The 18,702-nt window shown below is 36.6% G+C and overlaps 1 protein-coding gene across 1 annotated transcript in view; it reads right to left on the bottom strand.

Annotated features, from left to right (window-relative positions):
- The window catches only part of LOC141430207 (85/88 kDa calcium-independent phospholipase A2-like), a 36,720-nt gene extending 19,843 nt beyond the window's left edge, over positions 1-16,877 (bottom strand). Inside the window, exons 1-8 of the mRNA XM_074090804.1 lie at positions 16,657-16,877; positions 16,373-16,580; positions 15,612-15,702; positions 9,483-9,650; positions 8,758-8,889; positions 6,736-6,910; positions 1,574-1,795; positions 664-883 (exon numbers count right to left, since the gene is read on the bottom strand). Of these exons, the coding sequence (XP_073946905.1) occupies positions 664-883; positions 1,574-1,795; positions 6,736-6,910; positions 8,758-8,889; positions 9,483-9,650; positions 15,612-15,702; positions 16,373-16,580; positions 16,657-16,669 (1,229 nt within the window). The 5' untranslated portion in view covers positions 16,670-16,877. The remainder of the gene's footprint in view (positions 1-663; positions 884-1,573; positions 1,796-6,735; positions 6,911-8,757; positions 8,890-9,482; positions 9,651-15,611; positions 15,703-16,372; positions 16,581-16,656) is intronic.
- Positions 16,878-18,702: the final 1,825 nt, after the last annotated feature.

Raw genomic sequence — 18,702 nt, 5'->3', positions numbered from 1 at the left:
CACCTGTAAATTACTACAGGAATCGAAAGAGTTTTGCCTCCTGAACATGGGAAAATATTTATTATAATTGATTTCTCCATATTTAAAAAAAAAATGAAAAAATATGGCTGAATTTGCCAACACTACGACAGTATAGATATGTTTCCTTTGCCTTTTTCACCAGAAAAAGGAGCTGTCATAATTTTGACAACGTCTCTATGCAACGTCTACGTCAGATTTACGTGATCTTTTTTTAACAGACTAGACAAAAGTAATGGATCTATTGTGTCGTAGTTTTGGAGTTATGCCCTTTTAGAATAAGCACATCTTAAAAAAAAATGTAATAAATTAATTAATAGTTGTAGCGAAATTTTAAAAATATCAGCGTTTTTCTCTTTCCAAACAGAATACAGAGAACGAATCAAATTATAGTCTTAGAAATATGAAATCTTGTCAATTCGAATGTCTGTTTGTATGTTTGTTTGTTACCTCATCACGTCTAAACCGCTGGACCAATTTAGGTGAAATTCGATATACATATAGTTTGAATCCCGGGAAAGGACATAGGTTAGTTTTTATCACGGAAAATTGCATAGTTCCCGCGAGATAGCGATAAACGAATACTACGCGGACGGAGTCGCGGGTAGCGGCTAGTACTGTATATAGATAAATCTAAATGCTCACCTATTAGCACCAACGGCGTGTAAAACATACAGTATCTTATCAAAGTTGCTATTAGACATCTCAATAGGTACTAGATGGCGTGCTGTGTACCCAGCGTTGTTTAGAGCTTCCAAGTCAACACCGAATATAATGAGCGCCTCTACGATCGATATGTTCGTCTGTTTCACGGCCAGATGGAGGGGGGTGTTGCCTTCGTTGTCTGTTATAGAGTGGTCAGCGCCTAGAAAAAAAAAAACAATTTTTGGCCATCGTCGGAAATATCTGTGCACTTACAGGGGGTGCATATATATGTGAGTCGTAACGGAGGTATCAATAAACTTTTTCGCATTAGCTTTTTTTTTTTTTAATTTGGGATTTTTACACGTATCCTCTATATGTCTTATTCCTGTGTTACTGTCGAGCAGGGATGTTACGGAGCTCCGATTCCGTTTCCGTTAAGTCGGAACTTCCGTTTGATATTAAACATCCGATTCGGTTCCGGTTCAGTTACTTTTTAAACGGAAGTAATATCGGATGTCAATGCTTAGCGCGGCGACTGGACATGAGCGGCGTACATCAAAAACAAACATAAGGCTAATTATGTGACGTTTCTGATAATCGCGATCACAATCTAATGACAGTTTTTGTATGCGAAAACTATCATTTGATTGTGGTTTAGTTGACCTACCCTTAACATCTCGTCCACCTATCACTCAGGCTCCGATTCAGGTTCCGGTTCCGATTCCGTTTCTGGTTCCGATAAACTAAATTGAAAACATCTGGTTCCGCTTTCGGTTCCGATAAAACCACATCCGTTACATCCCTGCTCTCGAGGTTCAGTAATAACAAACACAAAGACACGCATACACGGACGCACGAACATTTAATCCCATAACTATCAGTACAAGTGGATATGAACACACATCCTCACCTCTAGACAATAAAGCTGTGGCACAATCCAGCCTCCCTCTCAGCACCATAATATGCAGCGCCGTCCTCCCGTCAAAGTTGAGAGAGTTGATATCACAGTTCTTATCAACCAGGGCTTCTATGACCTCCCGGGATGTCGACCAGTGGAGCGGCGTCCCTCCGTACTTCATGTCTTGCTGGTATAGCTTCGGTTGGTTGTCTATGAGGAGTTCGCCGACAATGCCTGGGAGATAAGTATTATATAGAGATGTGCCGATCGTGACTTTGGCCGACTAGCCGATTAATCGGTTGTAAAGAAGCCGACTAATCGGCCAAGCCGATCATGGTTTCCGGGATTTCCATGACGATTCTTCCATGAAGAAGTTTAACCAGCTGATTTGCGCGCAAGTCGCAACCGACGCCTGTAAGCGTGTCGGAACCTGTTCTTTTTATTTACTTACCTATCAAAGCGGTGTTTTTGTTTAAAAATATTTTACCTACTCTTATTATTCATTAAAGTAAAAGAGCTAAAAATAAAAATTAATATTAAAATTCAATTATTTGAAAAAGAAAGTGAGTATGGCTTTTTTTGATAAATGATAAATTCAAATCTAATGCCAAATGATAATTTCTCGTGGTGGGCAGGGAAATACTAGGTACAAGTAGGTACAGTCACCATCAGATATATGGTAGCGGCCAAGGTACTCAAATATTTCGGAGCAGCATTAAATTTCAATATATTAGTTACGATAATAAGGTCTATAATATCGGACCATATAATTCGCCATAAATTTGGTTGCAGCGACTTTTCAATTAATTCGTGACATACAATAAGATAAATATATCGTAACAAACAGATCGTCAATGGTATCGAAGCAGTCAGGGTGGTCATATAGATCGGAACATTTATGGAAAAATATACTGTAAATCTGGTGTCATAGTACCTACATTTGAATTCGTTACTATCTACTTGAGTTCTATTGACTTAAGTTGTCAATGTCAAGGATGATTTTAACGACTATTATGGGTGAGCAAGTGAGTTTCTTAGACACATGAGATAATTTCAAGCAGCATTCTCGAAAACTGTATCAATTGATAGTATTCATATTAATATAAAAACTTAATATAAATAAAATAATGATTTAGTAGAAAATACTTTTATTTTAAGAATCAAACACAAACACTATTTACTCATACCATTAAATAACCTTTAAATACGTGTTTCACTACCCGTAAACTAAATAAAACTACTTTTCTTCAGCCTGTAAAAACGTTAGTACTTCGTGTAACTTCCCTCGGCGTTTAATACAGCTTGCAATCGTCTTCGCATTGAGCCGACCAGATTTTCACACACGTTTCGCCCTCTAAAGACTCCCAAACGTTGAGAGCGTGGCGTCTTAAAGCATCTTTGGTGCGACACTGGTTTCCGTCCGACTCTTGCACCATTTTACCCCATAGATTTTCTATGGGGTTGAGATCGGGGCTCTTTGCAGGCATTTTTATGCGAGTCAGCTCATCTCAGTGATCATTAATCCATCCCTGAACCAAGCGAGCATTATGCACCGAGCTGTTGTCTTGCATGAATGTTTTATGCTCATTGGGGTAAAATACTTGGGCAGTAGGCAAAAACGACTCCTCAAGTATTTCTTTGTAATCCACCGCATTCATACGACCTGTAATTTCTACCAGCTCCCCTGGGCCGTCTTTACACATCCAGCCCCAAAATCCAATTGTAATACGCCCACTCTGGCGATTAGGCACTACATTTTGCTCCAGATAACGCGTATTGTCTGGTCTCCATAAACTCATTCTGCCATTATCTGCTGAACAGAACACCTTTTCGTCCATAAAAATTACTTTATTAAAATTTTGATTAGGACTACACGCGTTAAAAGAGTTCGCACGTGAAAGATAATTACCAAGTAGGTTGTACTTGATCAACAATTCAAACGTGATAGATATAAGATACCTATACTAATCATTTTAAGTACCTACCAACAACAATTAAGATTGCATTTGTAATATTTTTTCTTTGAAATTTAATCAGTTGTATTTTTCATTTGTTGTACAATAAAGTGTTTTACTACTACTACTATTACTACCTAGATACCTAACTACTAAAAAAACTTTAACTTCTCTGGGTTGAATAAAATAGCTAGTACATATAATAGCTGCTAGTATAATAATAATAATGTTATTTACATCCAAAGAAATCAAAAAAGAGAAACACAATTCACGTATTTACTTGCATCAGATTTGAACCCATGACTTTGTGCTTTAATAGTCAAGGGACTATCAATTACGCCATAAAGTATCTGACATAATTTGACAAAATTAAGCTACTCATTCTACGCCCGCCAATTTTGACATTGCGTCGAAACAACGTTTTTAAGACATTTAGTTTTGTTAAAAAAAAATTGTCTAATTCGCAAAAGACGGAAATATATTTGTCACGATGACAAATCCACACACACTCTTTTCGATGAATGGCACAACAAACCATTTCGTTCTAAATTTAAATTAATGATAACATATAGCATCAATGCCTGTCTGAAACCTTATTTTCATGAGTCCAATCTTAACTATTTTAAATTGTATTACACAATTTTAAGGTACATTTTCCATAAATGATCCGATCTTTATGACCACCCTGACTGCTCAGATACCATTGACGATCTGTTTGTTACGATATATTTATCTTATTGTATGTCACGAATTAATTGAAAAGTCGCTGCTCCCAAATTTATGGCGAATTATATGGTCCGATATTATAGACCTTATCTATCGTAACTAATATATTGAAATTTAATGCTGCTCCGAAATATTTGAGTACCTTGGCCGCTACCATATATCTGATGGCGACTGTACGAACAGCCATAAGTATAAAATTTATGTTCGAAAAGCCAAAAAATATTGAAGATAGTTTTGCTGTAGGTACAGTCACCAGCACCAATATCTGACACAACAAGCGTGCATAAATATCTGATACGACTCTATTCCTAGGGCCGGAAGGACGTGTCAGATATTTTTGCACGGTCCGCGGTGGCAGATATTAATGCTGGTAACTGTACAATGGTCACGTGAAAGTTGCTTTTCCTTTACATTTAAAAATGCATAAGAATTATTACGAGTATAAAATACAAATATTAAGAAATAACAAGGCTCTGCGTAGACATGAAAATGTATTTTTTACTGAAAAAACCATACAAAGTAAGAAGCCGGATAGTCGGCGCTTTTTGCCGACTAGTCGCCGACTACGATAGTGGCCAGATAGTCGGCTTTACCGACTAGTCGGCACATCTCTAGTATTATATCGAGTTAGAATGATAAGCCGTGGGTTTACGGCGGATGCAGGCCGCTTTCAACCGAAGCAAGTGGAGGTCAATGAGCCGGCTCAGGATGACTTCGTCCACAGTCCCATTTCGTCACCTTCTTAAATCGTCCTTATTCGCATACAGTCTACTGTTCTGATTCGCCAACATTCCTACATCGTCACTTTCCTACCTTGTCCGCTTTCTTACGTGGGCCACAGTACCGGATCGTCAACAGTCTCATTTCGACTACAGTGCTAACACGTCAACATTCCAATTTAGACTATGATGCCAACTCGTCAACATTATTGCATAGTTCATTATCCAGACTAATATAAATGCTATATAAATGATCATTGAAAAGGGGCTTTTTTTGCAAATTACTATCGGGATATTTTGCTATTTACAACGCTTAAATTTACCATCTCTGTGAGGCAACGTCTTGTAAACGTGGACGAGTTGGCACTACTGACCAAGTAGTACTGTGATCTATAAAAGAAAGTGGACGAGTTGGCACTGTGGTCGAAATAGGAATTTAGATAAAATGGGGTATGGACGATATCAGAAAGTGGACGAGTTAGGAAGGTGGCGATTTAGGAATTTTAGGCTGACGACATGGCATCGTGGACGATTTAAGAAGATGACGAAATGGGACTGTGGACGAAGTCATCCTGAGCCAATGGGCCTAAGTCCAACGGTTGGCGTCCTGAAGCTAATATGATGACGACGAGAATGACAGGAAGTACTGTTTTACAGCAGAAAATATATTCGCAAATGATTCATTCCCCAACTGTTTCATATGGACGTACGTTTATTATTCTGGAACTGTAAACAATACGGTATTTGACAACTCCTGATTTTGCCATATCTTAATATTATTATGAAAAAATAGACATACAGATAGTGTTTAGCGAAGAGAAAATTTAAATCAGTTGAAAATTGGATTTATAGTGATTTTTTGAAAAATCTATATACCTGTCTCTTTCTCAAACGCTTTTCTCTATGCAGCGTCGTCACATGCCAGTATGTCTTTCTCTGTCTAATCTGGAATTTCAAACCTTTATAACTTTGTTATTTGTAAAGGTAGCTTAAAATTGTTTTTCTATTCGATAACAGGCATTGTGTAGTTTTAATTTATAAAACATATACAAAATAGTCAAATACCATATTCAGGATATGTTTCACGAGTATCCTGTAGAACCCTTTGGTTAGATAAGGTTTGTTTTATATCAATCCTGAAATAGTTACAGTTTGTACAAAATCGTTTGTCCATATGAAACAGCTGGGAAATGAAAAGAATCATTTGAGAAACACATTTGGGGGGGGGGGGGGAGATTAGAGAACCCTTTATTTTTCAGGGTTCCGTACCCAAAGGGTGCTAACGGAACCTTATTACTGAAACTCCGCTGTCTGTCTGTCCGTCCCTCTGTCACAGGGCTCTATCTCTTGAATCGTCATAGATAGACACTTGAAATGTTCACTCACAGTTTATCTATTACTGTGGCCGCTATAATAATAAATACTTAAAACAGAATAAAACAAAAATCCATACAACAAACGCCGTTGCAATTTCCGTTTTTTCCTTGATATTAATAACGGCAACAGACGCTTAGACGCTTGAAATATTCACAGAGTCTTTAGTTGTATAACCATAATCACTTTAAAAATAAATAATTAAATTAAAATAAAATAAATATGTAATGGGGGCTCCCATACAACAAACTTGATTTTTTGCCTTTTTTTTTTGCTAATGTCTAATGTTGTAAGTATAGATAATGGTACGGAACGCGTCGTGCGCGAGTCCGACTCGCACTTGTCCGGTTTGTTTTTCTTTTTCCGCCTTCCCCCTGACGGGTCCCGAGTGTGCACTAACCGGGCAGCGCGCTGGCAGCGGCGCCGGCGCGGCGCGTGCTCAGGTTAACGTCCGCTCCGGCCAGCAACAGGGCGCGCACGCAGTCCGGCGCGTTGGCAAGGCACGCCATATGAAGCGGCGTGTAGCCTTGCTTGTTGTACACGTTCAACGTGGCAGCTGTCTTGCTCGCCAAGGTCTGAAAAAAAGTTTAGTTAGATTTCATGAATCAGTAGATACTTCCAACATTGTGTGACTATATTGACTTTATTGTTATTACATTTTTTAATACATTTGTCAAACCGCCTAAGGGGGAGTCCCAACAGACTTCTGAATGTTATTGTTGACAGTTTTGACTCCCCAATCTGGGCACACTGGGTTAGGCAGATAAAGAGTAGCGCCCAGTAAAATTACAATAAAGCTATTATTTTATTTTTATTTTATTTTTTTACTAATACTTAGGCTGTAAGTTGTACTAATATGATATGGATGCGATACTCGTATGTAATCTACGTCCGAAAAAAAAATATATTATTATTTGACATAGACATGGATAATTCCAAATCTGATGATTCAAAACAGTCAGATCCTCATGCGGATTCGAGTCCCTTATCAGCTCCTTTTAAATCTTATCGACTCCGAGTAATTATTATCTCCGACCTTCGATCTCCGACATTGTAGACCTTGTTTCGACCTACCTACTGGACCGCGTGGCCCAGCGATCAGGGATTTAACACTCAATTTGCTTTCGTCCAATCACATCGGATCGAAATGGATATGTTCGGCGCTGAGCTGGAACACCGGTAGTAAATCCAAAGTGACTCACTGATTCAAAAGAATCATCATCAGTACCTCGGTATCGAACCCATCCGGATGGAGTCGCATCGGACGGAACCGAATCGCCTTTAATTTAGTCTTCATCATTGACAAATCATAAATTAATAATCGCTTTATAAACCGGATTCAATAGAGAAGTCCGAGTCGAAAGGCTAAGGCAGTCGAATCGGAATTATCATGTCTAGTTTGACCACAGCCGCTAGTGGTGGTAAGTGAAGATGTAATCTAAGAAGGAGCATCGTTGCTCAGCATATCAAATAATATTATTTATATACCTAAAACTGATTTGGTTTTTGGGAGAAAAACAGAACGGTGTGCAAAAATATCTGACACGTCCTTCCGGCCTTAGAAATAGAGTCGTATCAGATATTTATGCACGCTTGTTGTGTTAGATATTAGTGCTGGTAGCTGTACTACTTATTTTACACATTTTACTAAGATTCGGCGATAATATGTATGCGAAATCGTGACTTAACTAAGAAGACGTTTATTTACCGGCATTTGTATTTGAAAATGACGTTAGTGTCGAAGTAGTAAGTAGAAAAACACGCACTATTATGTTAGATGCTGAAAGTGTATCAACGAAAATTATTCTTCGGTATTAATTCAAACAAGCTAGGTACTTTTAAATTAGAAGCAACCATATACACGTTGATCAACTTAATTTTATAGTATTTGATTCAAAAGATATTTTTTTACTTAAAATAATTATTTAATTGAAGACCGGATGGCCAAGTGGTTAGAGAACCTGACTACGAAGCTTGAGGTCCCGGGGCAGATATTTATATGAATAATACGAATGGAAATTCTTCTACGAGGTCTAGTGGATAACAGGATCACATATCATATCATATCATCAATACGAATGTATGTTAATATGTATTTATACATGTATGTATGTATGTTTCTCCGTCGCCTAGTATCCATAGTACAGCTTTGCTTAGTTTGGGACTAGAGGTCAATTGGTAACAAGTGTCCCATGATATTTATTATTATTTATTAATATTTATTTGGCCACAAACTGCACATTACTTTTAAATTTAAACATACTTAGGTAGTTAGGTACTCCTTTTATCTCAAGCTAAGATAGCAAGCTATACTGTTAGTATGCTAGCGAGCAATCGAGCCTAGACTCTGGGCTACCCAGGGTTGCTAGCTTGTTGCTACCCTAGCCTCATAAGCCAGATTAGTATAGGATTGCATACATACATTGATAATCTCCTTGTTGCTAGCGGCCGCATAGTGGAATACTGTGTTGCCATCAACATCCACGGTATCCAAGGAACATTGTAGAGACACGAGGCTTTGCACCATGCGTACATTGCACGATTTAACGGCCACCTAAAAAAAATTTAAAAAAATATACAATTTTCGCTACTTTGGGAGCGATTATTTCCGGAAATCTTTACTTAATCAAAAAAGTTTTTGAGAAACCTTACTATCTTTTCAAAAGAGCTGTCGTACTATGTGCCACACGTTGATGCGAGTTAAAAAATTGTTTTTTTTTTTCAATTTCTGTTACGTGTATGGAGTGCCCCCTATAAATATTTATTTTTGTAATTTAACTACAAAACTAAATAGCGGCTTTGACAAGACATCTGTACTCCAAATTTCATTGATATACATCTTGTAGTTTTCGAGTAAAATGCCTGTGACATACGGACGGACAGACAGACAGACAGACGGAGTTGACAAAACTATAAGGGTTCCGTTTTTGCCATTTTGACTCCGGAACCCTAAAAAGCCCAATTTACACCGCGAGCGGAGCGGCCTCCGTGCGGCCTCAGTTTAACGTATAACGATCGGCTGCATAAAGGTAGGTACTTACAGTGAACCTTTATAAAGTTGATCGATGTAAGTTGAACTAAGTCATTAATGAGTGCGCTCCGTTCGCGGTGGAAACTGCGCTTTATGCAGCTTATTAGGAATCTTACCATCAAAGGGCTAGCACCAGTGGGTGGGTCGGCGTCATTCAAATGTTTCTGGACCTCGGGGTCGTTGAAGAGCTCCAGCAACCCAAAATGGGCCGCCAGATGGGCCAGCGTCCACGACTGGTGTTCCGAGAGAGTGTCGCATAGGCGCTGCAGACTTGCTACTGTGCACTACAATCAAAACGATAACCTAATTAAAAAAAAACATGTTTTAATGGTAAACCAGATGCTAATCTTCCTGATTGCTTCACCATCAGATCCTGGATATCTTTCTCGGTCAAAGTACACCCTAAGAACCTTCCGTGCACGGGTCTGATTCGCACTTGGCCATTCAAATTTTGTTTTAGTCTACCAATGCTTTGAGAAATACCATTATTGCCCAGAAGAAAGTTTTTTCTTCCTAAAAATAAGTTACAATTTCTATATTACATGTTAAGTACCACAAGTTAAATCAAAAAAATCTTCGCATGAAACAAATAAAAAAAAACAGTCTTAGTAAATAAACTAAGAGGTAAAAACAACAAATACATAAGAATATAGTGCTATAAATTATCATTTTTGTATTCAATATTTTTACTCGTACACAATTATACTCCTACATACCAGATTTCAAATCCGTAAAATTTCACCTAACGCAAATTAATCAAAGTATATCAAAATTTCCCACAACTTTGTCTGAATCCCGCAGGAAAAATAGCAAATTAAACAGGAATAGCTTTCTACTAGTGAACGAATATTAAGGATCGGTTCAGTATTTATTTACAAACAAGTAAACAACACAAGATTACCGTTTTATTATAAGATACACATTTTTTTATGTTGCCTGTAATATGTCCCACTGCTGGGCAAAGGCCAAGATACACATATAACAATTAAATAAACAACAACAAATACAAAGCAGTATGGCCATAAAACAAATTAAACTAAAATTGACAGCCGGTACGTAACTACTTAGTACTACCCGCACTGTCACTAAGAACATAAAATAAAACCACAGAAGCCAAAAAGAATCTACCCTCTTTTTTTTCTACATTATAAAATACCAAGTAACGGAAAACAAACTAATACTAAAACTATTCCTGGATGAAACATTTCTGTGAGAATAGAAATAATTGTGGCTTACCTATACAAAAAAAAATGTGAAACCAAATTACTTTCCTACCGCCAAAAATTGTAACGGCCGGCGGTTGTAACGGCCAGCAAAAACTACCCTCACTGTTATCATTATCATAAAAAAAATAGCAATCGTCGTCGTGTTGTGATTTATCTTATTTTTAAAACAATTACGTAATGATTCCGTGAAAAAACAGACAAAAAGGGATCAATACAACGAAAACAGAAGACACGAAGTCGCAGTGAAAGTCACAGGCTGAAAAGTGTACTAACATCGCTTTCTACCGTGAGGATCAAGAACGAGATCGTCCGGACTTAATAATGACTATTGTGTGTGATGCTTACTAACGAATAGTCGTAGCAAAGGGATGTCAGAGTCGAATAAAAAAAAAATTAAACTTCGGACTGTAGTTTCACCAGGTACTGCTGTGCGCGGCAATGCTTCTCAAATTGTAGTTCGGAAAGATGGGCGGCTTGAAAAAATCGAATATGAGCGCGTAAGTTCACACTCGGAGACACCAATTAGTTCAACTGATTCCCAAAGCGAGCGAAAAGCTACATCGCAAGGTGGGTCATCAAGAGATTGTAAAAGCAAATCGATAGAAAAGTAAAACATAATTGAACAGGATTGGATCAGATCTCTAAAATTCAATAGGAGAAATCAAACCCACGTGTGGTTATACCGGCCAACGAGTGGTAATCCCCGTCAAAAACCTACAAGACAGGTTAGAGATGAAGAGAAATTCTTTAAATGATAAAACGGCCAGTGCACAGGAGTTGCAAGCTAAGTTTAAGAAGAAGCAGGCGCAGTCGTCGCCGCCGCAACCTTGGAAAGAGCGACTTCGAACTTACTCAGGTTCACAGATCAAGTCAGAAGAGTCTCCGACTGGATCAGCGAGGCCACTACCTAAATACCGGACGAAGGTAAATCGAACTAAGGCAGCCGGACCGGTAACTCGTTCAAAATCACGACCACGAGGATTCAAGGTATTAAAATCTGACAAAGAGTTACGTAAGAGGCGACGCAGTTCAGGGAAAATGCAGCAGACCAATGTCCAAAGAGCAGCAGCATCTACAGCAAAAAACAAAGCAAGGCGTAAAAAGGCCAAGAAGCAGCAAGCTAGGTCAAAAGGACCACAAACTCGGTCAAAGTCTCATCTACCTGATTCAAAAATGCCGCAAAGACAATCAGAGGAGTCTGAATCAGAAATACTGCAAATAGCAGAGCCCGAAGCCGCGCCCCAAGAAGATAGCACACGAGTGAATTTAAACGATGATTCACAATCTAGTTTAGAACAGCAAAGAGTAGAGCCCGAAGTCGCGCCCCAAGACGATAGCACACGAGTAAAGTTAAACGAAGATTCACAATCTAGTTTAGAACTGAAAATAGCAGAGCCCGAAGCCGCGCCCCAAGACGATAGCACACGAGTAAAGTTAAACGAAGATTCACAATCTAGTTTAGAACTGAAAATAGCAGAGCCCGAAGCCGCGCCCCAAGACGATAGCACACGAGTAAAGTTAAACGAAGATTCACAATCTAGTTTAGAACTGAAAATAGCAGAGCCCGAAGCCGCGCCCCAAGACGATAGCACACGAGTAAAGTCAAACGAAGATTCACAATCTAGTTTAGAACTGAAAATAGCAGAGCCCGAAGCCGCGCCCCAAGACGATAGCACACGAGTAAAGTTAAACGTAGATTCACAATCTAGTTTAGAACAAGTGTCACAAGCCCACTCAGATGTGCTACAAACGTCTACAGAGAAACAGCAATTAGGGTTAGATGAGTTCGAAACCAAAACAATTGATTTCGCAAATTTTTTGCAAGACGATAATCCCGTTTTGGCGGAGTTATTAGATACCAAGTGGGATGAATTCAAGGAACGCGAGACCCTGCAATCGAGGGACAGACTCCACAAAAGCATAGCGGAAATAAATAAGGCAGAGTCAACAGAAAACAGGCCATCCGGCTCAAAGGATAACTCGCATAGTTTGACTGAGTATGATACGCAAGGCTTGTCAAAAGAAAACTTAGCATCCACGTCTAAAGATGATCATCAAACTCAAGAGCGGCAAGCAGGATCGGGGGCATCAAATGTCACGTTAGGGTGGGTTGAAAACCGACCAGATGGGGATCGCGAAATCGGGGTATTTGAGCTGGTACCAAACGCTGAGGAGGTGATTAATTCAGGTCGTGACGAGCTGATTTTAATATACAAGGCAATGAAGGTGCGAGATATTCCAAAATCGGAGGACAATTCCCCTAAATCATAAGCGGGACAAAAAATAATCCCGAGCTGGGTCACCGAAACACAAAGGATCAAAGAATAACCCTCAAACTTCGATTAAGTATGCTAATATATTACTTAGGGCATGTCAAAAGAAAACTTAGCATCAGCGTCTAAATATGACCAGTAAGCCAGACCAAAAACAGAACAGCAATCAGGAATGCAGGCACTACAAGCCAAGTCAGAAGAGTCTCAAAACTGAATCAGATCAGGATGACGCCCTTCCAGGCCTTGTACTCATGTAAGTTCAGAACCAGAACCGAGAAGAAGATCAACACATGGGACTGAGCAGGAGCCACACAAAAGAAGGAATCACATTAATGTGCAGTAGAAGGTACGAATAGGTAATTCACGATAAGAAGAGCCTAAGAAAAGCATCTTCTTAACTACAAAAACCGTATTTTAAAAAATTCTAATTTCATTTACGAACTTTAACTGCCTTATTACGGTCACATTGTCATAAACACATTCACTGTTAGGTCAATTGGTGTCAAGTGTCCCATGATATTTATTTATTTATTTATTTATTTTACTGTTATTTTATTTTTTTAATATCTGTTTCTCTCTGTCTGTCTTTCTTTCCCTCATATTATTTCTGTTCTCATGTGAATAGTCTACGACTGACAGCGCAGCGAGCACTTTTGTAATTTATTATTTATTTATTAACAAATATACTTATAGTAATATACTTATTGCATCTGTTAACAGTTAACAGTTGGGCAGTAAGCATGTCAACCTAGCAATGAATAGAGAATTCGCACGCTGTGCCGCCGAACGTTTACTGTTGTGGATGGGCTGTTAGATTGGGCAGATATTCCATTGAACTAAAAAATAAGTTTTCTCTTAGAAATATTAACACACTGTTAAACTTGTCTTTATTATCAAACATTGTTGTGGGTAGGTACTTCTTTAGTCGTGGAAATTTTACTTTATTCATTTTGACTCATATAAGGTAATTTTTAATCGGAAATGTTCAATTAGTGGAAGTTGATGTATCACGAACTTTGGCCTACTAAATATTGATTCACTGTGGGGTTAATTCTATTTCCTTGTAATATTGTTGTGTCCGTTTAGAACGGATTATGGATGCATGAATTTTAGACTTTATACATTGGTTTATGAAAGTTGATCATCATAATGCAATTTTGTTCCGGAATTAGAATATTTCGGGTTTTTCGTATTCATAAACATGAGTAAATACTATTAAATTTTAAAAACAAAGTGTCCATAACTTTTCATACAATTTTTGTGTCAGTTTTGTGACAAGTTGCGCTATATGTAAGTTTGTACATTCTTACTATACAAGTAAGTATTAGATTTTAACTCAGTTAGAATTACACAAAAAATGTGTAAAAATGTTTTTTTTTTTCAAGGGCACAACTAAAGTTATACTTGCTTTTACCAATTTTTTATGATAAGATATTTTATTTTAATTTATCTTCTAGATGTGTTGATCATAGATAATGGCATTATATGTGATAACATTTTTTATCTACTAACGGGTCTATATTTATCGTTGCATTTGACCTATAAACATTAATACTTGATAAAACACTGTTTATTAATATTGTACAAAGACTAATTTATTGGAAAAAGTAAATCTTTAATTTTATGATTATTGTAAATGATTAATTAGATTAAATGTTTGTTAGGTTGTATGTTTTTGTACAGATTGATTTATTGGAAAAACTGCTTCTTTAATTGTATGGTTAAGTATTGTAAATGATTAAATAAGTTTAATGTTTATTAGCTAATTTATTTTTAATTTATGTTTGTTTGTTATATATTATTTATATTTTAAACTTTGCAATTGAAAATTAAATATTAAACATTAAAAGAATTCATAGTACAACACTGCTTGCTATTACACATTTAGCAGAAATAATGTTCACTTTGATCTTGTAAATGAATCATGGCTCAGTAAATTATAACTGTGGAAAATAGTTCTGTCTGTCATTTAGTTGTTATTTCTTGTACATTGTGAATCTTTTTGTTTTCGCCCAGACATCAGATATTATATTTTATGTTGCCCATGTTATGACTGAGAATGAACACTATTTGTATTACTAACTTAAATTGTTGTATTGAAATGACAGAGATTATATGTATTGAATTTTTATAGATATTTTTAATCTGTATTTTTGTTTAGTTAAGAGCTTAGGTGGCAGAGAATGGCATAAATATTATTATTGTTTGTATTGGTGATTTATTGATTTTGTTTGTTTACTTGTCCTTTATTTAACCCTTATTATTGGAGCCCCATTTATTGGAGCATACTACCACAGAAATAAAAGCAGCTACCGAATACATCTGACAAAGGATATTTTTAAAGCCAGTAGTATTTTCAATAATTACAATGGATATTGTAACTTACTACTAAAACAATAAGGTTGAATTTCCAAGTCAATGCATGTGGTTGCTAAATCGCCTCTATAAATTAGGGTTTAACATACTTTAATTTTAAAGGATTTAACCATTGTGTTAAAAGATTTGTCAAATGTTTTTTTTATTTTTATTCATCAAGTTCAAGAAATAAAGTTCTTTAATTTATTTTATTTTTTTGTTTCATAACGAATGGTTTTTTTTGTTATAATAATTTACGAAACTTTATAAGCAATTCATGTTAAGAAAAACCAATAATAAAAGTAAACTTCTTACTAAAATAGTTATGGTTACAGCTGTAGTACAGTTGTAATTATATTTACCTGTAATCTTAAAAAGTATCAGGACTTACTTCTTTGGTCACCTTGATGTAGAGAGGAATTATTTCTTTGTACACAACAAATTTCTCTTCTGCACTCTCTCTCTGTTCTGCACGGAACAAGCTAAAAACAAAAAAACTTTTATTGCAAAGAAACTCGATTCCATCTTACATATTAGCTACCATACAACTACCAACCAATAGTGTATTTTTCAACCTCAACATTGGCAGAATCACCAATAGTTTTGATGGAGCTATATCCTCGTGGGCCGTCACATACTTTATAAGGGAAGCAGAATGTATTTCATAAAGTACAAATTGTTCATTGAAAAAAGAATCTTAAGTTTTGAAATAATATTCAAAGTAACAAACCTGGTCCACATCTAGGGCGTAAGTAAAAAAGTCTGTTAAAAAAGTTATGTCCCAGGAGGATATTTTTTTTTAAATTAAATTGAATCTTACATATCATACAAACTCTTGCAACCAATGCTGTATGCGTTATTTAACAATTTTTCACATTTTTATATACATTGTAACCTATTGTTTATACTGGAAATTTGATATTTTTAAGCTGTATTATTTTATATTTACAAAATGACATTCATTATTAATTTTATAGAGCTCATTCCAGCCATGAAGATACTTAGAAAAACAATTGACTATAGCTCAATGACATTTGCTTCTGGTTGGTTTGGACCGGCTATGAATATAATTTTGGCTACACTTCATTAAAAAATTACATCATTCACATCATTGTCTGATAATAGATAATTAAAGCAATTATCATTACTAACCTGTACATCTGATGCGTGCTCTCTGTAAACTGCTTGTGCAGGATAATTTCAAAATATTTATCCTTAGAATTCTTGGTATCCATGGGAAATTTCGGCCCATATAATAACATTGAGTCTTCTCTGTAATGTATGGGCCTCGAAATGTAATTGTCAGAACGCACTTCCAGAACTTTTGTTGGAGATTCCTCCGTGAACAATCCTCGGAAAACTAAAATAAAACATTTATATTAAAAATCGGCAAAGAAACAGCAACAAAACATTCGCACATTTTATAAGAGCCATACACGAGTTCAACATTGTTTTGTTTTGTACACTTCGCTTTTACAGTTTAAATTTAAAATGTAAAAGAATTGTCGAATCTCGCCGTTCGCTTGAATTTTTCTCCTGTTGTTCAGCAAATCAGCAATCCGACTCATTTATTTATTAAAATTTAAATGAAAATGACGACAGGACTTAGCGACAGGAAAGCCAGTTAGTTATTGACTTGACTTTTTTCGACGTAGTAGTCTATCTGCAGGGCTACTACGAAACTGTACGAAACTCGATACTCGAAGATCGTATCGTACCGTCTCTCTCGCCCTAGTACTAAATAGTATAATAAGATAATCAAGTGTCAAAACTGTCAGTTTTTTTTAAAGGTTTTTTTCTATCAAGTTAAAGCCGTCGTGTTGGTCATACTGTTTATGTTCACAATTTAATCATATCCTAGGTTTGTAATAAATTTAATTATAATATACGAAAATAACAAATATAATATATTATAAGTTATAATAATCTAATATTATTGGTACGAATGGCGTAACGAATAGAAAACAATTTCGTAATGGAGATAAATTTCCGAAAAATGTATTATTTGGATTCATTTTATCTGTTTTACTAAAGATTTGCTAATTGAGCTGAGCCACACAAAAAAGGACTAGCTAAGGTCTGATCTCGATAAAGTAGGTAGTAACTATATTATAGAATGTAATTAATACCTAATTGTAGATTTCAAAAATTGTAAAACGCTGAAGACGTTTGTTATCCACTAGAATCGGCGGCTAAGTTACCTATTGATATCGAGGATGGAATTTTTCAGAAGAGCATTCTCATCACACTTGCTCGTAACGTAAACAGTGTCGTAACATTCAGGCTAACTTGGTTGCAACCGTTTGAATAACTCAAGGACCTTTTTTTGCGGCTCTTACTTTGACTATTTTTAAGGTATTAGGGACCTTGCACACGACGTTTTTTTTGCGCTCATCTGTATTCATGCGTATACAAACGCAAGTCGAACGCTCAGCAAACGCAAGGAAGCCGGTACGTTTTAACCTTATACCACAGAATAACTAATAGTACTACCGTTATCGAACCTTGAATTTAAAGCCCCATGGTCAGAGCAGAGACATCCTGTACCTATACTTTGGTGTTTCCACTACTCAGATACCAATCCACTTACTGTTTAACTTTATAGTCAAAAAAGAGAAGAAATTAAAAAGTGGCAACACTGTAGTGTCATCCCTTTCAAACCCTGACAAACCAAAAAGGGAGGACACTACAGTGTTGCCACTTTTTAATTTCTTCTCTTTTTTGACAGACTATAACTCCACATAATAGGGAGATAAAGGTTGCGCAATAAAAATTACGCAAAGAAATGGAACTGTAGTGACTCCTAGCGCCATCTAGTGAACAACGTTAGAAACTCCAACCGTGTTCTACATCGCGCTATCGAAGTTTCTTAACGCGGTTGCATATAATAATGTACAAGTTCCGACACTTCCTTCGGACTTCGGTCCCCAGGCATAACACCTGCATGGAGAGAGATCTCTCTATTGGAGCCTCCCCCACATGGTGACCCCGACAATGGACGAAAAACGCAACCTTCGAAGACATGCAAGACGCAGTCTCACAGCAAGCCAGACTAACCACACCGTGCACCACTAGCATGTAACTACATAAGCCTGGGGCCTATTGCATAATTAGACTAATAATATTAGAAAATAATGCAAGTTACTAGTTAGCAATTTACAAGTTGTGTTATTTCGTGTTGCATAATTATTTTGCGTTTTCCCTAGTTATATTAGAAAATTGTGTTGCATAAATTACTAATAATATCTTGAAAGTTACAAGCGAATTCATAATTATTTACAAGTACTAATACATTTCGTTGCATAACATATTTTTGCTAACTTGTAATAAGCATACTAATATTATTAGCAAAACACAAAATTACAAGTAACAAGGTTCTGAGTGAGATAAACCTTTGGTTATCTGTGGACTTTGCAATGAAAAATATAAATCTTGGCGGGAACAGTAACGTCAACGTAAAACTATTTTCGTAATTTCTAACT

The sequence above is a fragment of the Choristoneura fumiferana genome, chromosome 8, assembly GCF_025370935.1.
Source record: "Choristoneura fumiferana chromosome 8, NRCan_CFum_1, whole genome shotgun sequence".
In the NCBI taxonomy this organism is placed as follows: domain Eukaryota; kingdom Metazoa; phylum Arthropoda; class Insecta; order Lepidoptera; family Tortricidae; genus Choristoneura; species Choristoneura fumiferana.
The sequence above is the reverse complement of the archived record's forward strand: the minus strand, read 5'-3'. Positions and strand labels throughout refer to the sequence as shown.